Source organism: Sebastes fasciatus, chromosome 6 (genome assembly GCF_043250625.1).
Source record: "Sebastes fasciatus isolate fSebFas1 chromosome 6, fSebFas1.pri, whole genome shotgun sequence".
NCBI lineage: Eukaryota > Metazoa > Chordata > Actinopteri > Perciformes > Sebastidae > Sebastes > Sebastes fasciatus.
Genome location: NC_133800.1, coordinates 19,362,070 through 19,374,608, shown reverse-complemented (window position 1 = coordinate 19,374,608; position 12,539 = coordinate 19,362,070). Strand labels below are relative to the sequence as shown.

The 12,539-nt window shown below is 40.5% G+C and overlaps 1 protein-coding gene across 1 annotated transcript; it reads right to left on the bottom strand.

Moving 5' to 3' along the window:
* Window positions 1-6,096: 6,096 nt before the first annotated feature.
* On the bottom strand, window positions 6,097-12,032 carry LOC141769312 (aquaporin-3-like). Its single transcript, XM_074638249.1, has 6 exons — window positions 11,834-12,032; window positions 8,323-8,449; window positions 7,980-8,117; window positions 7,757-7,872; window positions 7,427-7,644; window positions 6,097-7,290 (listed from the first exon to the last, which is right to left on the bottom strand). Exons 1-6 carry the CDS (start codon window positions 11,939-11,941, stop codon window positions 7,089-7,091), a joined length of 909 nt encoding a protein of 302 aa, XP_074494350.1. The 5' UTR covers window positions 11,942-12,032; the 3' UTR covers window positions 6,097-7,088.
* Window positions 12,033-12,539: the final 507 nt, after the last annotated feature.

The window sequence follows — 12,539 nt, the reverse complement described above, 5'->3', positions numbered from 1 at the left end:
TTGACTTGCACTGTTTTTATGACTACACAGTAACATGATATAAGTTGTTCTTCAGTGTTTACTAGTGTACATCCGCCAACCCTTTCGCTAGTTAATATTATCCTGAGTGAGGGGGGAAAGGGAATGGTTGCTGACAAAAGCACCATTTATAGTAATTACTTCAGACAAAAAGTCTGTAGTAATCACAGATATGTTAAGTTTTTGATGATGATGATGGTGAGGCTTCTAGAGAACATGGCGTTCCCTGTGGCACGGAAACTTCCCAGCAGGAGGAGTCTGTTTACAACAGAAAAAAGCAAAGGCTGTTTTACTGTTTTTTGGGAGAGGCCTGGGTGTTGTTGGGGTTGGGTTCATTTAATCTCTCCTTCTTTTTAACAGTAATGAGCAGATCTGTGTTTGCACAAAACGCTGCCAGAAGGAAAAAAAGAACGTTAGTGTCGTACAATACTGCTGCTTTGTGAAAAGTGCATTCGCAACCTCTGTTGCCCCGTTCTATGTGCTTTTAATGCACATTTTTGTACACCGAACCTAGAGCTGACACCCCGTCTCCCCTGCTGGTAGTGTTTATACTAATGAGAGGGCACAAAGTATAATGAACAGCACACAGCACCCTGAAAATGACATGGCATCCTACACCCCTCCAAACCACATCCACATGCCTGGTGAGGAAAAAAAAGCAGGTTATTTTCTTTCTTTTTTTGCAAGCGAATCATTTAGCTTCCATAATGATTGTTTAATATTTTTGTTTGATTGGCCTTGAACCTGTGTGTAACCTATATCATTAGGTTTATCATACTTTATTTATGTTTTACTTATGTTTTGTTGTAGAGCTGCAACACAGATAACAATACAGTCCATGTTTTGGATGTTTTGGGCTCTCCACTCCATCACATTGGATTTAATATAAACTAATGTCGATGCTCATCCAACGTGGGTCATGTGAACACCCTGGAGCTCCTTTACAGCTGCATTGTCCATGTTTAATTTCAAATCCAGTGTACTGGAGCCAAAACAATATTAACTGTCACTGTGCAAATACTGAGAAAGTGCACTGTATGTGCACAGACGTGTCTTACTGCAGGTGAGGCAGAGGAGGGTGGGAGTGACACCTGTATGAATAAGAGGTGTGTGAGAGAGTACTGACTCAGCACTCTCAATACTTGGCAGATCATAGATCCGGTTTCACAGTCTCCCTACAATGGTTTCTTCACATCAGCCCATTTACCAAACCATTCTGATTAACATTTTTACAATGTTTTCAAGCAGCATTGATGAAGTGACCTACGCTTAAACTTATAGAATAGGTAGAACTCTATTGTCTGTATTGCAGTGCTTTTTTTTCTTTATAGAAGTGCACAATCTCCAGTATGTAGTTTTGTTGAGAGAACAATAGTTTCTCAGAGCCTGGAGTCTCTTGACACTGTCAAAGTAGCCACAGTTATATCCTGCTCATCCCTAAGCATCACAGTTATACCACATGAGACTGCCTTGACTTTCATCTGACCTTTCAGAAAAGTAGAGGTTTTTCTATGTAAATACCAATCAGCCAGTGAGATACAGTAAAAAATGATTTTGTGTTGTGAAGTGGTGGGGACGACATTTCAGTATGAGGCTTGGATGGAGACAGGAGGAAGAAACAGAGCAACAATAAACAGATGTGTTTTGTTTTGCAAATGTATGCACATCCTCTATTTCTTCCTCAGCAATGACATTGGACACTCTTCAATTTAATTCTAGAAAGACATATGCTGACAACTTGTGTGCATGTGTTTGTTGTTTTTGTTAAATCCGTCTTCATTACAGTCATTGATTGACACTCACAGGATAAAGGAAACTATATAAAACCACCACTGTTTTCAATGTGGATGTCATAAAATGAAGAAAAAAAATTTCTGTTGGAGATGTGTTTTTGTATAGACTGTTACAACTGCAAAAACAAGCCACTACAGGAAGGCTCACCGAATTGGGTCGTTACAATTTGCATAATGGCAGATTTAGTCAATGCAAATGTAAATCAGCTTTTATTGTCTCACACTGTACACAGCACACAGTGAAATTGAGTCTCTGCATTTAAGCAGCTACTATATAGTGCAGGGGAGCAGTTTGGGGGTCTGGTGCCTTGCTCAAGGGAAGTGAACTGGCACATCTCTAGCTACCAGTCCACAGTCCGTAGTTGGTCCATGCGGGGACTTGAACCGGTGACCTCCCGGTTCCCAAGCCAAGCCACTACGGACTGAGCTACTGCCGCCCTTTCACAAATGATAATACAACTCACACAAACTTTAACACATTTAGCACAGTAGCCATGATTGTTGTACTTCTCTTCATTGCTGAGAATTGAATGCAGCTGTGAGCTGTTTTTTGTTTTAATTTAATTTGGAATACTATGAATAAAAACATTTTAGAGACCCAATTACATCTAAAAGCAGTTAAAGGACGCATACCTCTTTTCCACATATGGAAGAATGAAATGCAATCACATGTTGTAGGATTTCTTGGGGTTGATACTTGCCAGTCCAATCTTATTGTGTTCACAATTGCACATTGCATTCAAGAAGGATGGTAGTTTATGTCCAATAACAGGAACCGTCCGGTTACCAAATTTGATAAAGATAGGATGAAATTTATTGGAGGGAAAAGTGGAAAAAGTGCTTTGCATAGATAATTGTAATTTTGTTTTCAGTATGCATCGGCACACAGCGAGTAAAACAATGTTGCACCAGTTTCAAAATAAGACAATTGATACATATCTGTGTTGTGAACGTGTTGATGTAGCTGTATCTTATTTAGATTCGCTGCAGCTTCACAGTGAAAACTGCTGTTATCACACCTGGCCTACACATGGTACTATAACTCTTCCCTCAGGTGTTCCATACTATGCACAACAAAACAGGCCATTAGTGTTACCAGCCTGACCCAGACACTGATACGACTGTGTGAGATACATTTTATTGCTCTGTAAAAATATACGGTGAAAGTAGTTTGAACTTACCGGAGCAAATTCGCCTCTTTTTCTTTGACTTTCTTTCGTTCTTCTTTGTTTGTATACCAGACATTGTAATAAAAGGTTGAAGACTACTCATGTTTCCCACATAGCCATCAGCTTGTTTTTCCTGTGAAAGTTTGTTATACAATGTTGAAATATAGCCAGGTGCAAAAGCTTTGATGAGACCTTGGCATGAGCAACCTGGCCTAGGGGATACTGGAGATTTTACAGGTATACCCAGTAGGACCAGATCATGTGGAAAGGAATAAACTCGGTATGTGAGATGCTATATTGAGGGTATAATGCAGGTTTAGCATGAAAGCATTCTGTTTTGGGAAGAAGGGGTCTTTTTTTTTAATACAAAGCCTTCATGGGATCCAGGTGGCTTCTTGCTCGCATCTTTGTTTTTCTTGTAAAGCCGGGGACCTACTGAAACAAGCAGCGCTTTCTTTTAGTATTTTTTCAGGGCTAGTTACAACTGGTTGGCTTATCGTTGGCAAATGTTTGGCAACATTGGATATCATATTTATTTACAGACATTTATTCACCAGTAACCATAGAAATAATCGGTATGCGCACATGCCAATAATCAATACAATCAGAATCTCATTATAAGCAGTTAAATGCAGTTCCATAAATATGGCAAAGACCAGCTGCTACATCTGGAGTCAAGTGAATCCTATGGACATCAAGTTCAAGAATATTTAGGGTGAAATATTCACTGAAAAGATATCTGACAGAGCCACAATACATCAAACCTTATCTAATAGTAGAATTCCATCAGAGCCTCAGCCAGCGTACTGTACCTGGCAAAGCAGCTCAAGATAGAAACCACATGTCCACAGCCATATGAGTGCTGCTTGGATCATGTTTTAGTACATTAAATGCAGATTGTGCATACCTTACATTACTGCTTCCAAAGCATAGCTAGATATTTTAGAAGAATTTCCTTAATTCCAGGGAACCATTAGGTTCATTTCACCACAATGGTTTCCAGTTTTACTAGCATCACCCTGCAGAGACTTGAAACCCTTATCTATTTGCCTGTTGCGAGGAACTGTTTTGAATACTCTCGCTGCTGATGTGTTCAAGCTCCGGCATGCTCCATCAGGTGACAAAAATCTGGCGAGAAAGCAAATAAGTGTATTTCCCAAAATGTCAAACTATTCCTTCAAATGTTGCAGCATTCACAAATGCACCACAAAGTTTTGCGACAAGCTGCTAGAAAGCAGCTCGGCTGCAGCACATAAAACAGCATGCACCTGCAAACATCACCTCGGTCTGTTTAGATGCTCGTGTGGTCCTTACTGTCTGTCCATGGCATGTAGACCACATGGCAAATTTGTTTACTTAGTCTCACATTCCCTGCAGCGTTGCCAGCTGCCAACTTCCATACAAGTACCAAGGTGCTCAAAGGAAAAGGATGACTAATCCCAACATTCAGAGTTTTAGTATTTAGAGGAATATAAAGTGTAAACTGCAAACTTAAACCTGCAATAACTGATGTTTATAGCTACTTGGGGCCAGCGGAAACAAGCTGTAGACACAACATCGACATATTATCACCTTTTAAGTTGATATTTAGCTAACCTAGCAAACAGCAGATACAGAGCATCATTAGCACTTATTTGGAGTCATGTTTTGGTCACCCGGTGAATCTCTGACCAATATTCCCTCCCTTTCAGCTCTATTTTTGGTCTCCACCAGCTACTGAGGGAAATATGCTATCTGTCTTCTCTTTAGCTGCCAAATGCTCCACTGTGTAGACCAGCTAGTTGCCAACTTTGTATGCCACGTGGTGCTGGGCAGGTAGTGCACAATTGTTTTTTGGTGCTTTTTCACAGAAAACAGCCGCCTGCTGTGGCCTAAAATGACACTGATGAGAGTTGGGTTGGTGTCCTTAATTTATTGCATTTCCAACATCAGCATGATAGACAGGTAACCCTTGATGTAAATAGCATTAGGGGTACCTTTACATTTTCATCAGTATTTAGCTTGTAATAATAACAATACGGTTTTGTTTGCCTCTGTTTGAAGCCTACATGCACAAGCACAAGGAGTGGAGTCTGTGGATCATTTGCGCTTTGATAATTTCTGTAAATCATTCATACAGTGTTTGAACATTTTACATTTACAAACGCAAAAACTCTTGACGCCAACACAGAATTTGTCATTCTGATTAATGACTTAGTCTCCATCTGTCAAGATAAAAAAAAAGTGTATAAACCTGTCTATTTTGACAACAGTGCGGTTAATCCCAGTAATCTTCTGCACACATGCAAGGTTACCTGCTAAGACCTGTTGAAAGTAACTGAACAAAACTGTTGATTCATACTACTTTGCCAAAATCCAAACTCTGCAAGAACAGATTTGCCCTTTTGTGTGATACTCCTGAAATTCTCTGGTAAAAAAAATTAATCATGGAGTGTGCGTATTAAGCTGTTTAAAGAACAAGCATGGTTACATGTAGTTTCCATATTTTGTTGATAAATGGCAAGTAGGCAGGAGTTTCTATCAAAATGAACCGTTGGCATGGAGGAACAGATCTCATTTGACTTACGCACTGAAGGCCGATGGCCCAGTTCTGGTCTGTGGACACTGAGGTATGCTTGGAAATAAAGGGAAGCCTTTAAATAGCACTGCAAAATACTGCTTTGCGCTGCATAATGACGGAGCAGGTCTCCTTTTGGAGACATAAAATCATTATTAGAGCACAGCTGGGAGAATGGAGCGACCACTGTGTAGCCTTGTTTCTGAGGACACTGCTGGTTCAGTCTCTCAACTGTCAATTCTCTTGTACATGCACAATACTACTGGACAACAATGTTGTGACCCAAGTTTCTTTTAAAAAAACTAATGAATTTGAAGTCTAAGTGGAATCAAAATTATTACTTCAGTCTGCTGAGAAGAGATTTTGCACACATGTTGCCCACCTTACCCCATCTGACCCAATGTTGGCCCGCCACAAGCAGTGCAAGCTGTTTTGTAACTTTCTAGTTGTATGTCCAGTTTAATTGTGCTGTGGTGTAATCTGATTACAACCCACCCCCTCCGACAATGAGAAGCGAAATGAGAGCAGTAACAAGAACGTAACACGATCCACATTCATGTAACAATCAAAAACAGGACTTTATTGTATCAGTACAAAAGCATTTCCCCTCAACCTACATACAATCTACCAAGGTGCTCACAGTTCAGTTCAGCACCCAACCATGGACTCATGTACAACACATCAACGGGCATAAACTACAGTACATATTGTGCCATACATTGAAGATCATTGTCATTTGTTAACACATGTCTGATATTTTCAAGGATGAAATTAGAAGGCTACAATGATTCTTCTGATAACATTTCGTTCATACAAAGGGGGAAATGATGACATATCACAATAATTGTCAGCTTGTTTAAGACTTACTGGTTGGGACTTTAACATGGCAAAGAGTGTCTATAAAAAGACAGCAGCTTTAATATGGCTGCTTTTAAATAGCCGTGGTAAAGTGAAGAATGCTGTGAGACGGATTTAGCTTCACCACCATGTGTCAGCTCTTAACAACAGAGTCGATGTAGTCTACATGGATTGCATCATTTCACTTACTATACTTAAAATGTACAATATACTTCAAAAATTTAACTTTTAGGTTGAAGTTTCCCAATTTCCTGACAATTTCCCTGAATTCAAATGTTAATAGTGAAAGATTCTGGACTGACAAAATGCATAGAAACTGGTTGGGCAAGATATACGTCTGTCAAAATACATCTGCCGTGTAAAAAGTTATATAAAACTACATTGGTATTAAACCATTGAATACTGTTCAAACTGGAGCGCTCTAGACTCTAAGATCCAAATGTTCATCTCCTAAAAGAATTAATGTAATTCTGTGTTTCTGAAGTCGTGTTTCTCCCCTCTACACTCGCACACGATCATTCTCTACAATATAATACAATCATACATGATAATGTAAAGAGATTGGCCTGTTTTCACACACACAGCTAACGTGGGAGATGCCCCAACAGCTGTAAAGAAGGTTTGTAAAAAACAGTTGTGTCTGGAAGGAAAAATAATGGTGTGTGTCGATATTTACAGAATGTGCATGTGTGCTCAGTGTATTTCTTTGGTAGCATCTTTGGGTTTGTCATTGTTGGTGACGTTGGTGAGTCGGACATTCTCCTCCTCTGCGCTCTTCTGGTCACGTACTTCTCCCTCCACATGGAAGCCGACCATCAGCTGGTAAATTACCACGCCGATGATGGTGCCAAGGAACGGGGCGAAAAGGGGCACCAGGAACCAGCCGTTTCTAACCCTGAAGAGTGATACAAAAAGGAGTTAATTATAACGATCTTTACGTTGTCCCGAGGATACAAGGTCAAAAGATAGTGAGCGAAGGAGAGTTCTCATAGAGATCAACAATGAATGCGGAAAATGCTTAAAAATCTTACGTGAAAACCTCGCTGCCCCATCCAGCCACAGCGGTGAAAAGACGTGGTCCAAGGTCTCTGGCAGGATTGACAGCGTAGCCAGAGTTAAAGCCCATAGACAATCCAATAACCAGAACCACAAATCCCACAGTGAAGGCCTCCAGCCCCTGGGGGATGGGGTTGTTGTATGGATCCACAATAGCCAGAATGCAAACAATCAGCGCTGCTGTGCCGATTATCTGTGTTGGAGAGAGGTACGCGGAAGAGGAAATCGTGAGTTGGACACCTGAGTTTTATTATCTTTATTTGTAAATTTAAAATTTTGTGTATGACAGCTGTTCAAAAGGGTACCTGATCAAAGAAGCCGTTGACAATGGTGAGATGTGGTCCAGGGTAGGTAGCAAAGATCTTAGCTGTATTATTAACCCCAGTCACATTGAAACATCCAGGGAGGTCCCACAGGGCATCTAAAGGGATAGGTACAGGTTGTTTAAATGATGCACTTAGACTGTGTGAAGCCTAAAACACAAATCTGTTCATAAAACTTGGTTCCACATCTGGAGTCGTCCCTTACCGTAGTACATGCCGAAAATGATGGCAGCACCGAAAAAACCACCGATTGTCTGAAAGAGGAAGTACATGGGGAACTTTTTCCAGGGCTCTCTTCCGAGCAGGCACATGGCAAAGGTCACCGCAGGGTTCAGATGGCCACCTGAAAACATACATGGAGACAGTTTGTCAGTACATATTATAGTGCAACACACACCTAAACATCAGATTTATCAATACAAGTTACAAAGTTGGTGAAAATGTGTTCCTGCAAATTTAATTTGTCTGAGAAATTCATTCCTGTGCGCCCATAATAATAAAACCAGATGAGTCATGTATTGTAATTTTCAATAAAATACGTTGTGTACCTGATACCTGGCCACAGACCAGGATGCCTAACATGGCAGCGAAGCCGAAGGCAAAGTTGACAGTGAGGAACATGCCATGGGAGCCTTTGCTCAACACCAGCTGGGCCACCGCACCACAGCCAAACATCTGGAGAGAGAGAAGAAAAGCAAGTTTACGCTGGGTCCTAATAAGTTCTTACGCACGTAACAGTTTATAAGTTGTTTCTGTTCTGTTTTCGGTGATTTGTGATATCTATGTGTGATTTTAAAGAAAGGAAAAGACAGAAAATGCTTATTCTTCAGGGCCTTTGAATGTTCCAGTACAAGGTTTTGCATACTACACATCAACCCTAATCAGTATCTCAGAATACTGTACATGTTGTGCTTTGTCAATCAAGGTCACGCCTGTGGGTGAAATGAGGCAATGTGCTCATTATCAGTGAAACAGGTAGAACCCATTAAATGAGCTCCGCTCCGAATTAAATGAGCTCTATTTTGTTTATATTGCCACACAGGAGTACGGTATGTTCATAAAGGTCACTGTGTTGACCTTGATTGGGGAAGAATGTCGCTTCTACTGCCCAGCTGATTTATCTGGAAAGGGAAAAAGAATATTCCACTTTCTAGTACTCCACTTTAGATGAGGGGAAAGAGGAAAACGTGTTCATATGCAACGTGACTGATTCTGTCAAAAGAGGGAGGATTTAAAGAACGTGTTGTCTTTAGATGTAGGAGCAGTCATGCAGGTACCATACTGTTTATCCTGCATTCCGTGTGATTATGTGTGTGTGTTCCCATGTCCTCATTGTATGTGTTGAGGAATATGTGTGGTCCATGCCCAGGCTGCTGCTCTTTAAAGCCCCCTGATGAGGATGCCTTTCAGTCAGACCGCAGGACTCAGATGTTGAGGTTAGCTCGAGGGAAACACACTCAGAGAGGCTGGCGCCTGAGGGGAGTTCATCATCACTGGGCTCAGTCTAAACTCTTTTCCAGCCCTGATGAAGCCAGCCATTACTGGAAAAAATACTGCATTAAACAGCCCCTGTTAGAATTGTGCTTAGTTTTGGTTTTTGGAGTGTGGGTGAGTGTCTATTTGATGTTACGCCATGATGGGCTCGTGTGACGTGACAGTAAAAATTCAAAAACGTAGGACTTTTCACTTCACAGGGTTTTACTTAATGTCAGAGTCATCAGGTTACGAATGATGCTCCATTAGCACCGCAAGTTCCTCACTTAGATTCCATTCCACTAGAAAGGTCTCGTTTGAATCCGACACTAAATCTGATATTCCTAACTCTGAAGTAAACCTTTTCAGCGGTTTCAAAAAAAAATCTGAATAAGCTTTTTTATCACTGTGATTTTTGTTCACTCTGTTGAAGAATTCCAGCAACTTGCTATATGTTGCCGTTTATAATGTTGTAGTTAGTTAACGGCACGGCGCCACCTCCTCAACCAACATTCAATTGGCTGATTCGGCTGGTCACGCATCCATGCAGCTACTCCCAGCTTTTAGCACAGTCGGGGGGAGCTTATAAAAAAAAAAAAAGAAGCCCACAGCCTACTGAAACACACATTTGGCAATTATTTAGGAGCTGCAGGCAAAAAAAAAAAAAAAAAAAAATCTGCTGGCCTGGAACTCTGGTCTCTAAATCACTACCTATGGACGAAGAGTCTCAGAAGCCCCCCTACGGCTATACTCAAAGCAGGGTTTTGAAGTGGAAAATGAAGAGCACGTTGTGAGAGTGCAGTGAGGGGTTAACAGAACAGTTATAGTAGGATGACCAAAGACATTAGCTGCTTATAACCTTCAAGGACATCTTTTCAAAGCCCCTTTAGATTCCCACTTTCTGAGTGTGAACAACAATCCAACACACACTATATTAACATCAATAAGTGAACACTTGATCATTTTCTTCAGCGTGACACTTCTTGTTTATAGATCCTAACGCGTTGCCAGGAGGTAGTGACACATGCCAAGAATGCCAAAAAACACACCCTCAAATACGTCACCTATCCCTCCAGTTCATCTACACTAGTAGCTGATTACTAATAACAGGTTTAATTTTTCACTAATAGATCAATGTATTGACAGGCTGATATCTGGGAGAGAGGCTGGTCAACAAAGATAATGACGGAGCGAGAGAGACTTGTGTTATCTCCGTTAGAGGAAGGAAATGTATGTCATGACATGACATGTCTGTGATGTGATGCCAATTGTTCCGCCATCGACTCTCCCAGGGCTGCCATCGACATGTGTCACCAATTAAATGCCTGCGCCAGCCACACCTTTCTGTCCTCAATTGTCTCACTATTATTTTTGGTCCTTGGCTCTTATGTAAGTAGTAGTAAGTAGTTTTCCACTCCATATCTGTGTTTATATAACTTACTTGTTTATATATTATATTTTTGCTACTTGAAATTTTGACTAAGCTATGTTGGAGGGAAATATGAATGATCTTTATTTATTTATTTATTTTTACATTACATTATGTATCAGAATTAAATGTTCATTTCAATTAAAAGAATCATGCTTCTACGTCTTCATAAATGGCTTTTATTAATCAACTAATTAATTAAACTCAGCACAGCTGCACCGTGAATGTTAAACCATTACAGGAGCCTTTAGGTTGCCCACTAAGCTGGTTGTTGTACAAGTATTTAAAGTATTAACTCTAAAACTCATTTTACCCCAAGTGCCAAGTTTCTGCCAAGACAGGGGTAAAAAGAAAAAATGCTTCTTATAGAACAATAGCTTTTGTTTGTTTCTATCAGTGTAGGTAGCGCAGCGTCTGGATGTATTTTACTCAATGAACAAAAGGAGTGTCTGTTGGTCTTGCGATGCAACAATGTTCTTATGTTCATCATAACCTGAAACAGCTTTTAGGACGAGTTACTATTTCAGATTTCCTCTTTGTGTGTTAGAATGCATCAGTGTGTGGTCAGAGATGGCGAAAATGATGTTTAAAAGTGCAATGTGTAGCTTAATGCCTGTGATACTGAGTTATTATTTGACATAAACATACTAGTTCTCGTGCACACAAACACTTAACACACTGTAAAGTGATAATAGGATGTCATGAGGTCTTAGCTCCGGGATCCTGGATCCCAGCCTCCAAGCAAATATTGTTGTGTTATCTCAAATAGGGTTGGTAAAGTCCTGACGTGAACAACCTGTTACTTACCTGTTTGTTCTCACCTCAGTTTGCCAGTGTATAAGTAACCCAACATTTACACTCTTTGTCTAATAGAATGAGTGTCATTTTGCTCGCTTTGAAGTCTATGAATGGTTTATAAAGTGCATGCAGTTTCTGTTGCAATCATAATTCATCAAACATGGCAATGAAAAAATTATAGAATACAAATGCTGTCATATAGAGTGTAATTGATTATATTGCAACTTCAAAAGAAAAAATTGAATAGTGAGAGGGTACTTAGAGAAAAGAAAACACTGAGAGGGGTCAGAGTTCAACCATTATCAACATACAGCAAAGATGTGCTAGTTCCATGCACACACACATACACACACACTTACCACAAGGATGAGGGTGCCGAGACACTCTGCCAGGGCCTGGCGAAGCAGCAAATTACGGATCTGGAAGAACCGGGCCAGTTTGTTCAAATACACCTTCTGTCTGCCCATGATGATTTCTTTCTAGAGGCTGATGAGTCTGTGAGAAGACAGGCACTGTAGGTAGCTGTTCCTGAGTGGTTGTGAAGCTGGGAGGACCGGGCTCCTCTTATGGGGCCAAGCCCTGAGCTTGGCCCCACCCTCTGCGCCTCCCTGCTCGTCACCGTGTGATTCAGACTCACTGGTCCACTTTCTCCCTCTCCCTCTCTCTCTCTCTCTCTCTCTCACACACACACACACACACACACACACACACATATGTGCTTATACATGCTTTACATTGTTATACCTGTGAGCTCCTTCATTGACATCATTCATTACATACCTGCAACCCGATACTTCAGCCACCTCAGCACATACCTATCCATAACCATAGTTTACCCAAATATAATCCAGTTATCACATTTGTACAATTTAAAAGTTCAACCAAAACTCAAACTTCTAGAAACATAATAAAAATGACCTTGAGATCAGGCAGCTAGATGAACAGAACAAAAACAGTAAAGAGACGACTTATGATGTTTCTTCTTTCTCCCTCAGAATTGAATTTAGAAAAAAACACTTTATAATGATAATTTGTATGTTTGTCCTTTTTGATTTTGATTATGTG

Excerpts from the sequence above, each read along its gene's own strand:
- LOC141769312 (XM_074638249.1), bottom strand. The coding sequence starts at position 11,941 with ATGGGCAGACAGAAGGTGTATTTGAACAAACTGGCCCGGTTCTTCCAG. Across the intron at positions 8,450-11,833 it reads TCGGCACCCTCATCCTTGTG|ATGTTTGGCTGTGGTGCGGT; the intron begins GTAAGTGTGTGT and ends CTCTCTCTCCAG. Across the intron at positions 8,118-8,322 it reads GGTCTGTGGCCAGGTATCAG|GTGGCCATCTGAACCCTGCG; the intron begins GTACACAACGTA and ends GTATGTTTTCAG.